A 19,787-nucleotide genomic window follows, 5' to 3' on the forward strand; every position below is an offset into this window, starting at 1 on the left:
GTAAATGGACAAAGAAAATAACTTTTGCTTCTGAAACGATGTCAACATTTCGTCTTCTTCATGGTACATTACCTGGTTCTTTGAAGTATGTCAACATTTAGAGGATGTGAACTCGATGCTAAAGGATGGTTTTGAGGATTAAACCTGTAGTGCCTTGGTTGTATTGTATTGGAACATTAGTTTACAACTAACACTTCCATAGAACACATCTCAAGGAAGAATGAAACATAAACTGGCCACACCCTTTTGTCTTCTCATGCTTTCTGCAGAAGAGTCGTCTGCATCATAATTGAACGTAAAAGTACCAGTGTTCCAAAGACGCAAATTATTTTAAGCATTGGAAACCTGGTGTTTTATGTATGTAGAAACATCCATCATCAAAGAAGAGGAGGAAGGTAACAGGGACCCTCAAATCGACAAAAGGAAATTAAGCCTCATGACACACTTTTGTCTTTGAACATTCATAAGCATCAATTGTCATCAAAGGGATAAGAAATGTTGAAAAAGCAAGACAGTATAAATACATCTTGTACGCACTCCAGTAATGTATCATAGAGAGAAATCCAGGTAGACATGGACAAGAACAAGAGCGGGTACTTCATACACCTCTTAACTAAAACATCGAATGATGAGAAAACATAAGAAGAAATATCGTTACGGCTTCACACTCGGGATTTGGCACATATTAACCTGGGCCAACTTTAGGAATGTCATAATGCTCGCTCATATTTGCCAGATACTGGTTGAAATCTTGAATCCTATCACGATGGGATTTATCAGCTTCCTTGGCCAATCGATGGACATCAAGTTGCTCCCTCTGTTCAATGTACCGTCTCTCTGCAGGTGTGAGATAGTCATCATAATGAGCAGGTTTCTCTTTTCCACTAGACTCATTTACATCACCAGTATCTTCCTCATGATGATCATTTGACACTTCAATGCTACCACCTAAAACACATATCAGATGACTGTAAGATACCCACCATCTACTCTAACATTTACCTCACAATAGTATCATGACATAAAGAGGTCAAGAGCAGCATTCACAACGGCAGTAACAGGGCTGTCAACACCATGCAACAACTATGACATTATCCCAGTTCTCATATTTTTTGTTTTGTTTATGTTGAGGAAAAGAGAAACAGAAAAACAAATTATCTGTTCATTCATAGTAGAATTATCCCAATTTTATGATCCCAAAGGTAACAATTTCAAGGAAGGTGAGCAGTCTGTCCCAACCAAAATATTAAGAGACCCACATCACAAAAATAAGGATCCAAACACAAATCCTTTTAAATGATGATTTGAAAATTTTTGACTCAGTTTATCCAAGGGGAGAGACTTCAAGGATGATATTATAAATTAATCAAAGTAGGGGATAACAATATAAAATTTTAGTCAATGGAAAGAAAATGCAAAAAGTACCAGTAGCATTCAATGTTGTAAAAATCGCTAGTCGGCCGCTAGACAGTTCGCGGGGATTGGGGATTAATTGGATTAATCGGGGACCAGTCGGGGATTAATCGGATTAATCGTTTTGAGTTTTTTTAATTAAAAAATAAATAAATAAATATATATATATATATGTAAAAACACAATATAAATGAAAATAATACCTTGAACACATACAGAGTGCTGTGAAGGCAACATATTTAGTAATAATAAGAATTTATAAATATCGAATAAATTATTATGTTATTATTGTCAACATATTAAAGCATATATTATTATATTATCACCACTAACTCAGTCTCTGTAAAGTATTGTATCACCACAGCACCAGTGCACCACTTACTTGCTGACTGATCACTGATCACAACATATAAAAGCAGATATAATATCCCACTATGTCAATGACAGCACAACTGAGAAATCGACAAGTGTAGTTTTTGGTCAGGTGAACTGTGAACAAGTAACTCAATATAATAATAATATCTTACAAACAAAATAATAATAAATATATAATAAATCGAGAACTTCAAGTTTCAAGTTGCAATCGCGACAGATGCAGTCGCAATCGGTGAAGGAAGAGGAAGGAGACAACACCGCGGCAGTCGCAATCGACGGAGAAGGGCAGTTGTGACAGTTGCGACTCGGGAGAAGGAAGAAGCAGTGTGACACAGTGACAGTCGCGAGAGGGTGAGAACGAAGAAGAAAACACTGGGCCGATTAACTCCGACTATGCCGATTAATCCCGACTAATTGGTATAATCGGTGACCCGATTACCCTCTAGTCGAAGCGGCGAGCCTCGACTAGCGACTAGTCGGCCAACTAGAGGGATTTTTGCAACATTGGACTAGCATTAAACAACTATATAGACCAAATTCACGCTTTAGTAAGAACAAGGTTGACTAACCTGCTGAAAGCTCATCCTCTGTTACTCGAGAGATTTGATCAAGAATCTTCTTATGTTTCTTTTTCTTCTTCATCCCACCTGCCTTCACATCCAAGGCTTTTCCCTTAAGCTTTAACTTCCCACCAACAACATTATCATATGCCGACATATTTCCTGCAAAGAAAACTTGATGAATAAACATCTTAGTGGTAAACAACACCCGAGGACAAGGCTCCCGCAGTGGGTAGGGTTGAAGACAGACAAGATGTACGCAGACTTTACTCCCACATAATATGTGGAGAGACTATTTTAGGAATTAAACTTGTCACCTTTAGGTTGCATCCTTGCAACTCTATCACTGGCTCGCACGTTTGCCCATAAATAAACATCATTTAATGGATGTGGAAAAACAAATAAAACAATATAAGCAAAAGCATCAAGGAGTACATATTTTTTCCCCCACAAACTTTACTCCCACATAATATGTGGCGAGACTATTTTAGGAATTAAACTTTTCACCTTTAGGTTGTATCCTTGCAACTCTATCACTGGCCCGCATGTTTGCCCATAAATAAACATCATTTAATGGATGTGGAAAAACAAATAAAACAATATGAGCAAAAGCATCAAGGAGTACATATTTTTTCCCCCACAGGGGTAAGAGGGTTGAAGGGTCCTGAAGTTCCTTAATGATAATAAAATCAGTACGTCATAATTCTCCAGCCACCCATTTACAATGATGACATTTTCCGTCACTGAAAGATTTCTTTTTCCAGATATTGGAAAAGGCAATGAGAAAAGAAAACGGTGGGAGTAGTCATGAAGTTGCAAGACAATTTTAAAAATCAAGAGATCACTTTGTCCACATATTATGCACTTCTTAGAGCTATGACTGCATCCGTAATATATGTCCATGAAGACAACAAACCACAATTCAACTACTACATACTCCCAAACGGTGACAACTCCATCAAGAAAAACTTCGTAAACAAATACAAGGTTGTATGGCTAACTGAAGGTTGCATGGCAAGGGTTTACAACAAATATTTTCAACCAACACAAAATCTACTTTGCAGTAACTTTCTTGAGTTTTCATACCAAACAAAATCAACATAGTTACTGAAGGCTGAGAAATAAGTGGACTCATGTTCTGTAAAAGCAGATGATACAACGAGGTGGAGAGACTAAAAGCACTGATACCTTGTTCCACATTACTATGAAGTTAAGCAAATATAGCATATGAAATAAAAAGCAGCAGGCAATATTAACTCACTATTGAGCATATAGAAATATGTTGTAACCTAGAATCCAGAATTGAGGCACCCCATGATGAGAACAACTTAATGTTCATTCAATTGAAGATGACATACAAAAAGTCAAAAACCACAAGCGGATATGATTATTTAAGAATAATGATGCATCATTCTTCTTCTTTTTCTTCCTTTTCTAAGCACACTGAATCATCATTCGCTCAATTCAATTCAAAATATCATATGCTACAATAGAGTCACAGAAAATTAAACACAACAGCTTCCAAGTGTTAGACAGAATCTACATAAATCCCCCTACCCTCTCCATCTGCGAATGTAATAGCATTCGCTCACAGACCTAAAGCCAGAGAACAATGTACAAACCACAAATCAACCTAATTTTGAGTGACGTTCTGAATTCACAATCGCATACATGAAGATTTAGCTAACACTACCCCATATTAATACTAGGGCACACGGATTATCATCCGATTCTGTAGCATCACAAAAAATCACAATAATATCTTAACGGAGAATTTCAAGGCATACGGGCACATCATAGCCAGTCCATCAGAACTAATATAATTTTCAACTTGCAGGAATAATCAAAACAGCATAAACAATGGAAGAAAGAGAAACCCACAAAAACGCAGATCAGAGACTAGGTGTTGAGTGGAAAACCTACCGGCGGCCACGACTACGATGAACCGCAGGGACGCTGGTGGAGGAAGAGTAGGTGGAGAGAGAGGAAGAAGGTGGAGAGGAGGAGGAAGAGGGCACGATCTGTCGATGCTATGGATATCAAGAAAAAACAGGGGTAGAATCGGAAGAATGTGTAGGTTCTCGAAAACTAAACCGGGACATGATTTTCATTTCCTTTATAGTGCCTGCCAAGTCCGTAACTGGATAGGAATTGGTTCTCAGGACAGGACAGGACACGACAGGATAGGACTCAAAAGTTCCTTTGTGAGTTCGCAAACATATTTTGTCAATAGAAAATTTCAATCAAATGGTTCCCAATGAATTTTCATCTTCTAACCAATTTGAAAAATTCATTCCTAACCAACTCAACCACTCTTAGCATAATTATAATGAGTTAAATCTAAAATTGATTCCTCTTTCATTGCCATGAAGCTTTCTTGAGATGCTTATTACAAAGAAGAGTTTATATAATGAGCCACTAAACAAACAAAATAAGTTCTTATCAGATTTCCACTTCCTCATACATGTCAATAATATTGTCCATTTTAAATTATTCGATTTCCGTAAATATATTGAGCTCGCACTGCTCTGTTGCTTTTTAGCCTAATTACTATAGGCCAAAGTCCATGAGTCAGGGGATGAGCTTTGCCTATATATATTACTAGTCGGAATCCCGCGCGATGCGCGGGTTTTTTTTTATATTGAAATTGATATTTTTTTAGGTGTAATTATTGATCAAGTATTTTTTTTTTTAGTTTATACATTTCTACTTCTATATTGCACTTTATACATTTTATTTTTTGCTCCATATTTCTTCTAATATATTTTTCTGAACCATTCCAATGTCGGCTTCCTTGTTCAGTACATAGTAGATCTACCGGAATTTTCTTGTGAGATGTTTTTGTCAGCATTTCTGTTAATGCTCTACTACATTGTAATGTCTTGCTTCCTTTTTCTTTCTCTTTAAGCATAAATGATAAAATCTCATATCCATTTTTATTTTCTTCCATAATTTGTGCTATTGCCAAAACATATAGCGATCTTGGTTGATAAGTTGAAGCAGATTCCATAATATAAACAATCCCCGAACGTCTTGCATTTATACGGAAGAACAATCTTTTTCCTATTAGAAGTTTTGCGTCTATGTTTCCTTGTTGTTCAAGATCCATAAGAAAACGCAACCCTTCATTTGTCAATTGCAATATTTTTTTCTCATCTTTCACACGTTGATGTGTTGTGTAACTTTTTTGTCTTTTGACAATAGCAAAAATTCTGCACAACTGTTGACACCAAAAATAATTTGTATTATTGTTGTTATTTATTTTGGAATTGCTATTTTTTATAAAAAAAAAATGTATGAAAGCAATAAAAAATGTATAATACTTGCACCTTTGCCTTATTAATCCGTAATCATTTGGTTGTTGTTTGACCACTATTTCCATGATTTGCAAGGTAAGATCTTCTGTGATTTTGTTGAAGTAGTTCATTTTCCCCTTGCCTTCTTGTAGGATTCTTTTGATCTTCTTTATAATGTTATATGTTTTTGTTTGTTATTTTATATAGCCATGTTTACTTTCTTATTAAATGTGTTATTATTTTAAAAAAAAATACTATTAATTGCCTGTGTAGATGTAGAGTCTAAATTGTAATCAATATAATTGTTTTGATTTGATTGTCCGTTACAGAATTTTTTTTTTGAACAAATTGTATTTTTTATTCACCGACTATTATGTATATCAAGTTGAATATTTCTTTATATAAACCTATCTTGTCACAACAAACAAATACATGCAATTACTTCTCAAATGTGTTCACATATGTTCTAGGAAATCTATTTTTTTTAACGCATGGAATCATGTGCTAGGTGTAGTACCAAAATCATATATATACAAAAGTTATATCTAATCCGTTTTTAAAAATTTTATATTAGAGATATATATATATTTTTTTTAATATTGTCATGTGTTTTTTTATATATCAAATATTCAATTAATTATCATGAGTTAAATAGTTTATTAGTTTGAATTATTTATGTTTATATGATAAAACTATTACCGGTTGAGATTATTTTTTGTAAAAGTACTCTAATTTTTATTTAAATTTTGTTTTAACATTTTTTTGGGGTGTTTTTTATTTTGAAGTTTGTAGGTTTATATTATAACACATTTTTTTGAAGTATTAATTTTTCTTTGTTTATTATTTCATTGCGAATAACATTTTGTTTCCCTAATATATTATTTCTTTTTTTTAATGGAATAACTTTTTTTAGAAAATAATTTGCAAATAGTAAAATACAGAAATGTTATGTTTTTCTTTCCAATATCAGACATGTATACAATTTGAAAGACTCGATGTCAATTACACAATCGACACAATTATATTTGAGTTCTTTTTCTCCTTAAATGTTTGTCCAATCTCCATCCCAATGCATGGCTCCTGATGTCATACACTCGTTTGTAAAAATGACTCAGAAAACAATTGATAGACATGAGTTTTGCAATGTAGCAAGCAATCTTGAATTAAAACATTGAATTTGTACCTGTATTTTTCTGCAAACTTACAAATTTAGGAGGTATAAAAGAATCACATATGCCAATGTTGAGTTTTCGCAGTCAAAAATCACAACCTTGAGTTTTGTCATCTTCAATGTACATTGGAAGAACATCACTGGCAATCTGGCATTATTAAGCACAAGAGTCTCCAGAAAGTATTCCAGGGCATGACCTTCGTCCCAATCTATCACAAGTCTCACTTCCATAACCTTTACATGAATAGAGAAATATATGGCAATCTTATAATATGGTAGATCAATAGAGGATTACATAACATAATATGGCATATGTATAGTGAATCCTTAAGATCCATACCTTTATGCCCCAACTCATCTTCTAGTGTTTTAAATCCTGCTTGACACCAATTCATACATTGCGTTAAAATAGAATGCAATATAATTATGATTCCTCAATGGAAGATGAAATTAAAATTTACCCGTTGTTTGACCTGTCGACAACCTTCTCCCTTGCTCCTGTTAACTTCCTTGTTTCTTCCTCCATTCAGTGAAAATATGTTAAGGAGAGATAAAAACAATTTTGTTAGTACACAAATATATGCCAATATAAAAGAGGAAAATACTGAGGATTACAGTCATGAGCAAAGCCAGCTAAACCTTTTGAATTACAGGCAAATACTTCTTGGCAAATTGAAAAAGGACTTCATTTCCCTTAACAGATATCAATTTAAGTTTTTTATCAGTCAAAGAGAGAATCACGGTGGGGCAACTATAATGCTTATGATTGAGCCTTAAACAATTGAAAGAATACCTTCTTTGAAATGTGTCAATTTCTTAATTGAAAAGGCCCTGGTTCATAATTCAACATATCATAACACTATAATTAGCAGGAAAAGTCACTGTGTTCACTAATTGATAGCCTACACTCACCTTCCAAACCATAAAGATAGTTAAAAAGCGAAATGGAAGAAGGAAGCTGCACCCAACCTAAAAATGGCTGGTGATAAACCTATCATTGTGTATAGTTGCCTTAAATCCACTAAAATTCACCAATCAAAAGGGAAACCCTCCTTAATTATCAAGAAGGTTATCCCAAATTTCCCAAGCAGACCTGTACAACAGGATTATACATCAGTGAAAATGTTGATCTATCATTCCCCCTTTTGTTACTTATCAAGAAACCTCATATTGAAATTCCCTATAAATGATGAAATCAAGGTTTTGATATGCCAGAACTTCACTGTAAAGGTGAAAGGCAATTTTAAAGAATTTATGGAATGGGTTTAATTTAGGTATTCATCAAATTGCATATGTTATGCTATTTTCTTAATATATCTCATACTTGTGCGTGGATGATTATAATTCCAGTGCTCAAGATTTCAGTATTTGGAGTTAAAAAATCGATGAGTTAGTTAAAGATTTTCAAGTTTACCTGGTAATTGAAAATAAAGGTTGCTCTTCTATGTAACTCTACGTCTCCGTCTCCTTCATGATCCTGTCCTGAATGTCCGCGTCTAATGCTTTCTTCAGAACCACTCAAAAAATCAATTGTACTACTCACATCCAAAGCTTCAACGACCATTTCCTGGTTCCCCTTGAATGCAATGCCCAGCTCTTTTTTTTTTTTCACAGGAATGATGATTAATTTCTGCAATTATACACCATTAGTCAGAACCAAATGCAATGAAATTAAGAATTCAAATCCCTAATGTGAAAAGTGATGGTTAATAGTGTTACCTCCACATACCTATGTTTAGAAAACTTTTCATGCGCCACAATAGAAACACTACTTTTATCATGTCGAAAGAGATGAACAAAAGTTCCATGTGTATGTAATGCATCATTGTATAATAAAATAGATATCCGTGGAGCTCTCTTCCATGGCATTCATTACATACTAAACATTTTTTACCGCTTAATAGTATGAAAAAAAATAATTCAACCAATTACTTAAGACCATATCAAACATGTAAATATGTAATAGAGAAGCCTCCATATATTTTTTTAACGATTCAAAAGATATACCACTACCTTCTTGAGCTTTCCCAAACATGGAATGAGATGGATTAGCTTACCCTGCACGTGTTTTTTAGACCAGGGAATGAGGAAAAAACCATATTAAAAAGCAAAAAAAAAAAAACTATCGAGGGAAATAGGCTGGTCATTGACCTGCATGCCCAAAAGAACCATATCAGGGCTTATTAGCTCGCCAGACTTCAGATTAATTGATTCCCAGTGCTGGTATATAAGTTTAGAAATAAAGTGACAAATTGTGCCTCTAACAGTGATAAATTGTGCTGCTTTTGAACAGATTGAGGTCATGATATCAAACCATAAACATTTTCGAGTTTACCTGGTAATTGAAAATAAAGGTTGCTTTTCTATGTAACTCTGCATCTCCCTCTCCTTCTCCTTCATGATCCTGTCCACCACTGCCTTTATTCGCAGTGACATCTTGACCGTCGATTCCCAAGACGATATCAGATATCCGTCCACCACTAATACAAGCCACAACTACTCTGATTCTCAAACTCAATTCCTTCTTACAACTCAGGGTTGTTAGAGAAAGAAGAAATTGCTTGGTGAGGGAGAATCTATTCCAGTTCTAGAAGTTTCGTCAAGAATTGGTTCAGGATGCGAATATACAGAGGATTGGAGAAAGAGCGGAGAAAGAGCGGAGCAGAGAAAGACGAAGGAGCCTGTGGTTCAAATAACGAAAGTTTGTGATGGAGGAATGCGTGCATCGCATTAATACCGATTCATGAATGAGGAGAAGAGGAGTTCAAGAGCAGAATTGATTGCGTCTTGGGGTTTTGTTTTGCTTTTTTTCTTGGTTTTTTGGGCAATTTAGTTTAGAAATAACGTGAGCGCTTGAAAGGGTGATAAAGAAAGAGTGGAGAGTCCACGTCAATACAAAGTGAGAATTTTAGCAGACCACGTGTCCAAATAATAGCAATAGTAAAATAATAGCAATAGTTGAGAGAGCCTCTGCTTTATATATAAAGTATAGATTTAGTTGGATAAGTCTCAACCGATGTGGGACTTTTTGCTACTAATGCTTTCTTTTAGATTAGGTAATAAGTTACGCGTCAAATCGTAAAATGACTCGTTACTAGTAGAATGAATGCCTTTTAACTTCCTATTTTTTTTATAAGCTATTGCATACTAAGTTAATAAAAACGCAAGATGCATTACAAATATGCAAATCCAAAATCATGGTTATATAATTTCCAGACAACCAAATTTTCTTAGGATAATGTCGGACCTGGACTAGGACTGTCAAAAATTTCCGAAAAGACCGACCGAACCGACTGTTTGACCCTAATATTAGTACATTGAATAACTGACCATTCACACCCCTAACCTAGACGTCCCAAGTAAATCAAAATGTAAAACCCGACTATGACCAACAAATGGAGGCACGACACATCCATTGGTAGCCTCCACGATTTGAACTAGCCACGCGGCCCACCCCCCATGAAGCAAAACTTAGAAAGACCACCAAGTTATCATCCTCCCTAGCTCACAAAAACTCAACACCCAGTATCATATATAATGCAGAAAAGTTGATGAGATAGTTTTAAGTTACAATGCCTTAGAGGTGCCTGCCAAGACTTTAGCAATAAATAGCTTCAAGGGAGCTAATTTTACAAAGCGCCCTTGGGTAACCCATAAAGTAAATCAAGTGAGAGCACATTCAAGGGTTGGTCACAGCTTCATCAATAAAAAGCTCTTTTAGTAGATTCCGGGGATGATGCGATAGGGAACCTTCTCACAATATAGTTTCCAAAATTTCCCGTACCTACAACAAGTTGTTACATCAAAGAAGAAAAAGAAAAATTTTCAGCCTTCATCGCATGCGCAAGGAAAATCACAAAATCAAATGGCCTTTAATTCTGGGAGGATAAGTTTGTAAGCACTTACTTGGATCCACATCGGTCATCATCCCTTTTGGCACGGTCAAAAAGGAGTATGGTGAGAAATATCACATAGAAGTACGGTATGAACTGCAGAACCATTGCAAAAAACAAGAGCAGCACCAGAACACTCGTTAACTCTTTCTAAGAGGTGAAAAATGACGTCAAAACTACAAATACTTACATGATTAAAAAGGGCTGGGACAGTCCAGAAAAAAGCAGCTGATATTTCAGGTACATAATGAAAATGACGAGATAATCCCCACCTGCAAAATCCCCAATCGATTAATTGGTTTTTGTTCCCTCGAGAAAAATCAGTGGTTGATAGATCCCAACCTCCCATAGAGGAACATAAAGCAACCAATTATTGCTACAAGGTCACAACTGGAGCTACTTTTAAAACATAGTAAGATATTTCAGGATTACATCATCAGCATTGAAGTGGCCCCAATAGCTCACTCAGACATCTTCATTATTTGTTTAGATCAGAGACGGGGAACCCTGACCAAAGGTACCGGGCAAAATACTGAAGGAGTAACCTACCTTAAACGGAGACAAGCAACAAGGACAGAAAGACACTAGAATGTTCTCACGGGAATCACTTAAAAGTAAAACTTTTTTGGGTTTTCACTCTAAACAGTTCGTGAGACCAAGATTGCAGTGATCTCACACTTAATCCCTTCTGACTGGAAGATAAACAAAAGCCAATGTACGAAAAAAAATAACTACTCAATGAATAAGTAGAACAAAAAATTTTCAGCAACAAGATATAAAACTCACCATCCTGAGGTTAATAGAAGGCTTGTTTTCTTTTCGCCAGATGTTGTAGTGTACGAGGCTACTATCTGTGGAAAAAAGTGAGACTATATCATGCCTTTCTTCAACAGAGAACAATGTAAAGCATCAATGACAGAAAAAATAGATTTATATGTTTCCTTTAGTGAAGAGGGATTTCTCCAAGACGGTCATATTTTGGAACCACTCTTGTACATCCCAGATATTGGCAATCATCAACAAATTACCAGTATCTATCAAGAGTGGAATTGAACCAAGACCTTTAAATTTGTTGCTGGCCCCATAGCTCAATCCCACTCCACCGTGCTGTCTGATGAGGGTTTACAAATTGTAAAAAGAAAATGGAAGCAAAAGTATTAGCCCTACTCAATCAATCACCTTTGATGGAGCTTTCCCCCAAACCAGACATTTCCCATTCGTTCGTCGAAATTCTTGCCTCTGCCTGTCGCAGTCATAGTTGATGAATATGCAAAGAATGCCAGCCAATAAAATATAAGTTGCAAGCTGGAAAATGGAAATGAGATGGTTATAGTAAAGAATACGATGAAAATACCAAAAAAAAAGACAGAAAGAAACTAAAAGAGGGAAACTATACATATACATATACATATATATATATATACATAAATTCTCCTATGCCCATTTAAAGTGCGCACCACTTTTTAAGGGTGTGGATGAGTTAAATGACAAGTGGGGCCCATTGCTTTGAGTCCCACATGTTCCAAATCAATGGTGAAACCAGTGGTGCGCACCACCATAGGAGAATTTTTGTATACACACAAATTTACGACTGTAAATAATCAATCAGTTCTGCTCATCAATTTAATTCTTGATATTGGCCAATGCATTATACTTAATATTGATTAGTGGATAGCACCCTGTTTTTACCCTCAAACCCAGTTCTACATACACTCGAGTTCCAATAACCCAAAATTATCAGTATTCAGTAATACATTATTTGGCTAAATTTTATATTCTAAGAACATGCTCCACTGATATCTGATTAATTCAATATGACCAACAATTTGTTGTTTTGTCATCTCTTATACGGTAACGTATTTTCATAGCCAACCTTTTACAATCAAAACCTACTCAATTGACTCAACAACAAGAACTTGCTCAAAAGTCAACAGGAAAGAGACCTGCTAGTGAAAAGCATTTCATAAGCGCCAAGTCATGAACCATGTATACAAAAGTAGACAGCTAGTACCTGAGCTCCAAGGTTCACAGGATGGTTGACCAGGTACAGGCCAGGAGAGGTATAAATAGATGGAACCCAAACTAAGCATCCCCAGCAAATATAGAAGCCAGCTGCCAAAGACCACACGGCAATAAACCAACACAAAATCAAGTGTCACTTACGGTAGAATCAGAGTCAGAATGAAAACTTAAATCCATGCAATAAATGAATAATATGTAAGCGTGAAAAAGGGCTCCACTTATTAGCGTTTGAGATTAGATTATGGTTGTAATCAGTATAAATAAGTCAGTTTCCATTAACTAATTTATTTTCCATACTAGAATAAGTTATATAAATCCATGGCCTTTAACAAAGACCTACCTTTATTATTTTCTTGATTCAAAGCACTTGTCATTCACTCTTCAAAAGGTATGCTTTTATGTATATTGTTAACAAAATGATGCCATTTTGTCACAAGACATACCTTCAAGAAACACTCATTATAGATGAATTGAATAATTTGTGTTGTATATTCATGTTGTGAGGTCGAACATTATATAGTTACATTGAGAGCCCTAAATTAGGGAAACTGAATCAATCAAATCAACCTAAGAAACTAAATCAAAGTAATTACAGGAAATATTTACAACCCATAATTACAGGAAACGTAATATTCTCTCCTAATTCCAACAATTATCTCAGCTGGGTTTTATTATTATACAGGTCATTCGACAAAGTTAGGTTTTATACATAATGCCTACCAGCCACCATGAAAGCGCAAATAGCTAAAGTTATGAGCACCTTTTCCAATTAATATTTGGGCTCAAATCAATGAGTAGTGTCTTGTTATTATTAACGGGGAGCAGTTCAAGATATGAACCTCGATCATGTGCAATGTCCATTGTGCTCCAGTATCCAGCTTCCCACCAAAAAAACTTTGTGACATACACCAGCATCAACACGGTATTTACAAGCATTGAGTCAGCTACTTTTCCATATTCTTCATACTGATCAGATAGATAAGGTATATATTAGAGACAATCAACATTCTGAATCTGAATTTTTCAACACCTAAAATTATTCAATATTAATGACTGTTGAAGGGCACAAATTCCAAACGGAAGATAATATTAGTTAAAATAGCGAAGTTCAAGGGTAATGAGGCAAATAAAGTACCAGTACTCATATCAAAAAAAGGTACCAATATTGTTAAACACTAATTCCCACGGTTGATAGGAATTTTTAATTCTACAAAGTTATGATCTTCCATCCATGTATTAGAATATTTTCTTTTGAGCCAAAAAGAAATTCATAATCATTGAAGAGAGCACTAGGGTGATACCACTCAAATGAAAATGCAGAAGTAGGAACAATCCAAAACATCAACAAAAAAGAATATCAAGATACGAAGTTTGAAATTCCAAACAATAAGGTAGTAATCCAATAGTCCAAAACTACTCCAATTGGAGACTACACCCTCAAAAAATATCTAAGGCAAACCTAAAAAATAATATTTTGTCCCCTTTTATGCATATAGAAAACATTCTGTGCATCAGGATATTCATAAATTTGAGAGTGCAATGTTATAGCCTCATCTGAAAAGGAATACATAGATAGACCATAGACATGAGATTTGGAGCTGGCTTGATTGCCAGATCTATAAAAAAATTATTAAAAAAAAAAAAAAAACTATTATCAATGAAGGTCGATGATGAACTTGAACATGGAACATTATAAGCCTAGTCCAAGAAAGAACCTCTCTGAAAGCGATCTCATTCTAATAAAATTTTCAAGCTCCCCAATCAAATGAGAACTAAATAATGAGATTGACAACCCTGGATAACACATTGTGAGCCGAAAAACCAAAAGAAAAGAGTCAACCCCATCGCCTAAAATTTTGACACAGTTTAACGTAAGGTAACAAAGTAATTTATTCGGAATCACCTGCTTTATGCAGTATGTCACTGCAAGAACTGCCCATGACATCATTCCAAATCTGCAGTTGGTAAAAACTTTGATATCAAAATTTTTACCAATTCGAGGATAAAGCTCCATCCCCTGAAACAGCAAAGGAACCGTTACACGAGAGTATCGCTTAAGCTATAATAATGGGTATCGTCCGCTAAATTATGTATTCTTGTCTTTCTCACTCGTGTTTGTCTGTTGTTATTTTATTCTTTTCACACATATACTCCTATACTCCCATACTCCACATACGATACACATGTGTATATGTGCATGAGTCTGTGTGTGTGCTGGCATCCTTGTCCTTTTAATTTTTACCAAAATATTTATGCATGTTATATACATGCAGAGTTGAGTTTAAACAGAAAAAAGATATGCTGCACCTGTGTACATATAAGTTCTATTTGAGCATATAGAACACCTTATTAAATATTCAAACTCCGAGAAGTGGATAAAATTCATTAGGATAAGCTTTCACACAACATATTTGAACAAAGATTTTCAACTTGACACATCCAGAGATCCAAGAGTGTAGCATTACACTGCCTACCCGATTGACATGATTTCTCAAGATCCAGTAGCATGTAAACCTACAACTTAGACCATTAAAGACCCCCTATACTCAATCTAAATTAGCCCAATTCAACTCACTATACAACTCATGTGAGACTGACCACATGCCTATCTATACAAAATACAACCTTGGGGCATTACAGTCAACTACAACTTCTATAAGATGTTGCACTGTGTAACTAGTGAAGCAAGGCAGGACCATAGCCAAGCTGAGGCTTAATATTTTGAGGATGACAAATCAAATGTTATCCTATGGTTTCAGTGAGGCTCTATATACAACCAGCCGTATAAAGAAACGAAGCCAATGCTGACAGCAACCACAAACTCTCCTAAGAACAGCCTCCACATATCTAGACAGATGGGATATATCCTGTGCATCATAGAGTTTCAACCTAAGCATATTCCCTCCCTATGTTGTTTTCTATTATTCCGACTTTCTTTTGCATATCCTTTTGCGATGAAAAGGCAATAAAATTACATAAGCATGTGAGGATACCATATATGTCACGAAATGCTTACCCAGTAGAAATCAATAATTATGTTCCCGCATGAACCTGAATCAGTGGAAGAAGGCGCCAGATGACCCTTGCGAAAACAAACTAATTGTATTAGAGATAGCAATGAAACCTCAGCTATTCAGATAATATAAATCATAATCCTCACTTTTATGTACAACAAAATACAAAAGAAGAAGCTCCCAAAAATTAGGGCCGAAAATATTTCTCCCAGATGATCATAAACAATTGAGGGATTGAATACTCCAAACCTGAAGAACAAAATTTCGTATGAATCAGAATATGTGCTTGACTATCTGCGGCACTCGCATGAGTTAAACCATAAGATGCATAAATATATTACTCCCACAACATTTTAGGCTTCACTAAAAACTCAAAACTGGATATTCTGACAAAAAGTTACTAGATTCCATGAGCTGACTGTTAAAGGCATCACAAAAGTTCACAATCAATTTCCATCATGTGCGCTACATTCTACAAGCAATTACTAGTAGGAATGTAAAGTAGGCACAGAAGAGAAATATGAGAATGACAGGTTCCTAAGGTAAAAAAATGCAATTTCTATCTATATATATATGTGCGTATTGTATTTCAATCATATAAGTGTGAAGAAATCACATAAAAGATAACTTAGTGCAAGAAAACCATTCATAGAGTTTCCTTACCTAAAATATGGCCAAAATGAAATTGATAATAGTATGGCTCCACTAATACAGAATAGTACAACAAATATGGGTTAACGTTTTAGAAGTTAATCCTCTATTAGTACCAAGAGGAACCTTTGGTATAGAAAGAACAAGCAAAGATGAAAGAAATCAAAATTAAAATTGAAAAGTCACCCTGAAGGCATCATGAAATCCTTCACAGAGTGCAGTGCATGAAGCATCTAGGGAAGAGTCACTTTAGTCTTTCTCTGACTAAAAGGATGAAAGTTCCACTTGATACAACTAAGAGAAAAATCTCTTAAAAATAAATCGTCAGAATATAAAAAAGCAGCCTCTAGGCCAATTAATAGCTTTTTTTTTCTTACAAAAAAAGAGGAGACTTTGCAGAGAAAGTCCTCACCACCAAAGGCTAAGATAGGTAACTAGTGTTATTATATAAGCTGCCATGCCATTTGCCTGCACAACAGAGAAAGCAGAGCTTAAGATTTTAACCATACGAAATCTTTGCACAATCGTGACAGAGTAAGCAGCAGATATTCCTCTCATTTGCTGTGAAAAACGTAAATACTTAAAAAACCTATGTATTTTTTGAATAGAAAGGAGCACATGCAAAATGCCTCAGCATATTGAGCGAAAACATATGGACCAACTAGTACCTTGTAAACGGGTCGGTTCCCAGAAGGAGATATTGGACCCTCAACCCTTTTCCCAGGTAGAAAAAGTAAAAGCAAAGCCTCAAATGCTGCATAACAAGCAATAATTTTCCAAGCTGTAACCGTAGGTCTTGGCCATATGCTTATCAATTCCTGCAACCCATGTTCCTTTAAGTACTCCCAAGTTTGACAAACAGATCCATCAGCATGCACCATTGTATACCATCTGCATGCAGCAGCAGAATAGGACTGATACCAACCCAACGAATAGCACTAATTCATACCCAAAAAAAAAAAAAGAACAAAAAACGCCAAGCTACAGGACCACATAGAGTGTCTCAATATTCCACAAGAAATCAAAACACATCACTTCGACAAAGCATTTGGAACCATCCAGTTCCACACACCACACTATTAAAAATTATAAAAACCGACATCTGTTCTCAACAACCACAGAAAATAAGCATTTTATGCTCTTATGTGTCAATAATTAAGCTATATTTATAAAAAGTAGAGAATGCTCTAACTCTGCATCAATCTCAAAAGTTATCACATCAAATTAATTCAACTAATTTCATCCATAGAACAAAAGATTATAATCTTGTGATCCTTCAAAAGTACAGACAAGCAAAAAGAAATTGATAGTTCGTGATCAGACTTGAAAATTACTTAAGATTCACTAAGATCCCATCACTCTCAATTAAATTCAGATAGAACGAAAAACACAGACAATAAAATTCATTAATTTCCGAGTTTAAGCATACAAGTATCAAACAAACCCAGCATTTGAAAATCAGACTAAAGAAAATATTAATCCTAAAATGACTTGAGATCCGAACGATTGAATATAACATGATCCTATGTACGCAAGGTCCAATACGCCTTTCATCTTCAATGGAAAACAGAGAAAAAAAAATCGGAAAGAAAGATCTAATTTTAGCTTACAGTAAAATGACGAATGGGGGGCACATAGAGAGAAGTGAAAGCATGGAAACGTAAGTCACCAATGGTGAATGAACAGTCTTTGCTTCTGCCATCTCTTGCTCTCTCTCCTGTGAAAATCGGACTATATCACTTTGGGGAGACTCGAGTGAGGCCGCGCTTGACTTGGCTAATAATATGAGGTTATGGCACGTGCTCCTGATGTTGCTGGCCACGTGAGAACCCATCCTTTGACGTGGGAGAATCTAAATGCATACTCGTTTTTTTAAAACCTATAATAATATGCCTTAATAGGTATGCAGAGACATACTAATCTTCTTAGAGCATCTTCAATTACGTTTGTGCTTCAAATACTCTATATTGTCTTGGTGTTTGCGCATCACCAAATCCTCAAGTGTTCAAACAATAGTAGGAAACTAGAAACGCTTAAAAGACACTTGAAAAAAGTGCATTGAAATTTGAAAAAGATATGTATTATAAATCGTTAAAATTAGGTGTTCTACATGTTTTATGTTTTATGAGAATCCCTAATTGTAAGAGATGTCTATAGTGTGAGTATGAAGAAACTGCAAAAGATGAAATCGATTTTTTCAAGAGGCTTTAGTCGTTTTTGGTATGAGATTTCTCTGCAGCTTTCTGACCGGGAACAAGCAGTTTTGGCTATCACTATGCGTTTAATATAGCTACGACGAAATAAATATATACATGAGGGAATACTCATGCACCTGACTCAGACAACTAAGCAACGAATGCTCACTGCAAATGATTTTATGACTGCTAAAGTGCATGTTGATATAGCTGTAGAAGCTCCAACTTTATCAAGGATGATGTCGGATAAGCAATTTTGGAAGTTGTCGACTCATGGTTATATAAAGGTGAATTAGGATTGTAGACGTGAGTTGTGTATATTGTATCCAGCTGTAATTAGTCAAGTGTTACGGCTGTAATTAGTCTGTAATTAGTCAAGTGTTACGGCACAAATTAGTCAAGTATTACGGCTGTAATTAGTCTGTAATTAGTCAAGTGTTACGGCACAAATTAGTCAAGTATTACGGCTGTAATTAGTCAAGTGTTATGGCACAATTTAAGGAGTAAATTTAGTCTATGTCCAGCTGGTAAGTGGTTGATTAGGTCTGTATAACACTATATATACGTGAGTCAATGAATGAAAAAATACTTTTGTCCACTATCTGACACTATCTGACATGGTATCGGAGCAAGTACGATCGAAAACCATAAAATTTCCTGCTGTCTCTTAAAACTTCTTCTCTACAACTTTGGTTGTCTACTACTTCACGTAAAACTGCTTCTTAACTAATTCTTTTCCTTCACATAAACTTGCACTGTCTTGTCTTCCACTGCTTATTGTTCTCAACTTCCGCTGCTACCTACTACCTACCACCTCTAGATACTTCATCATGTCTGGTAATACAACTGACAACTTCAAGATCTCTCATGAGAAATTAACTGGGAGATCCAATTATGATTCTTGGTCCCGTGCTGCTCGTATGTCCATTGCTAGCAAGAAAAAACTTGGCTATATAACTGGAACAAAGAAGGCTCCTGCTACAACTGATGCTATAGCTTTTGAAACTTGGGAAGAAGAAAACTGTACGGTTCAAACATGGCTTCTTAATGCCATGGAAAATCATGTCCGAGCCCTCTTTGATCGTCTCCCTACTGCTGGCGCTATTTGGAGTGCTGTAGAGAAGACTTATTCTGTAGGTAATAATTCTTCCAAGATCTATGACACAGATGACTTGATTGGTAAGAAACAAGGGAGTC

At 35.4% G+C, this 19,787-nt stretch overlaps 1 protein-coding gene and 1 long non-coding RNA gene across 5 annotated transcripts; both read right to left on the minus strand.

Annotated features, from left to right (window-relative positions):
- Positions 1-415: 415 nt before the first annotated feature.
- LOC120007478 (7-dehydrocholesterol reductase-like) lies at positions 416-18,160 on the minus strand. Of its 3 annotated transcripts, XM_038857728.1 has the most exons (15): positions 18,006-18,160; positions 17,064-17,286; positions 16,808-16,863; positions 15,891-15,993; positions 15,747-15,812; positions 14,634-14,747; positions 13,570-13,696; positions 12,720-12,820; positions 11,888-12,013; positions 11,495-11,559; positions 10,899-10,980; positions 10,722-10,804; positions 10,566-10,599; positions 2,358-2,505; positions 416-948 (listed from the first exon to the last, which is right to left on the minus strand). In XM_038857728.1, the coding sequence occupies exons 1-15, from the start codon at positions 18,095-18,097 to the stop codon at positions 686-688; spliced, it is 1,683 nt and encodes a 560-aa protein (XP_038713656.1). In that variant the 5' UTR covers positions 18,098-18,160; the 3' UTR covers positions 416-685. The 3 variants fall into 3 exon arrangements, with proteins under 3 accessions (XP_038713656.1, XP_038713654.1, XP_038713655.1); XM_038857726.1 differs by lacking the exons at positions 10,566-10,599; positions 10,722-10,804; positions 10,899-10,980; ... (8 more) ...; positions 17,064-17,286; positions 18,006-18,160 and adding an exon at positions 4,272-4,435 and having other exon boundaries at positions 2,358-2,510; XM_038857727.1 differs by lacking the exons at positions 10,566-10,599; positions 10,722-10,804; positions 10,899-10,980; ... (8 more) ...; positions 17,064-17,286; positions 18,006-18,160 and adding an exon at positions 4,272-4,433 and having other exon boundaries at positions 2,358-2,522.
- On the minus strand, positions 6,781-9,719 carry LOC120007479. 2 transcript variants are annotated; one of them, XR_005470177.1, is made up of 6 exons: positions 9,151-9,719; positions 8,230-8,445; positions 7,728-7,908; positions 7,277-7,646; positions 7,156-7,191; positions 6,781-7,049 (listed from the first exon to the last, which is right to left on the minus strand). It is a non-coding gene; the product is annotated as an uncharacterized LOC120007479 (long non-coding RNA). The 2 variants fall into 2 exon arrangements; XR_005470176.1 differs by having other exon boundaries at positions 7,277-7,908.
- Positions 18,161-19,787: the final 1,627 nt, after the last annotated feature.

The sequence above is a fragment of the Tripterygium wilfordii genome, chromosome 10 (assembly GCF_013401445.1).
Source record: "Tripterygium wilfordii isolate XIE 37 chromosome 10, ASM1340144v1, whole genome shotgun sequence".
Classification (NCBI taxonomy): Eukaryota; Viridiplantae; Streptophyta; class Magnoliopsida; order Celastrales; family Celastraceae; genus Tripterygium; species Tripterygium wilfordii.

Bases quoted from the DNA above. Each gene is read 5' to 3' on its own strand.
- LOC120007478 (XM_038857728.1), bottom strand. From the start codon at position 18,097: ATGGCAGAAGCAAAGACTGTTCATTCACCATTGGTGACTTACGTTTCC. The intron at 17,287-18,005 runs GTAAGCTAAAAT...TGCTGCATGCAG, and splicing joins CCCCCATTCGTCATTTTACT to ATGGTATACAATGGTGCATG. The intron at 15,813-15,890 runs GTGAGGATTATG...TGTTTTCGCAAG, and splicing joins GTATTTTGTTGTACATAAAA to GGTCATCTGGCGCCTTCTTC.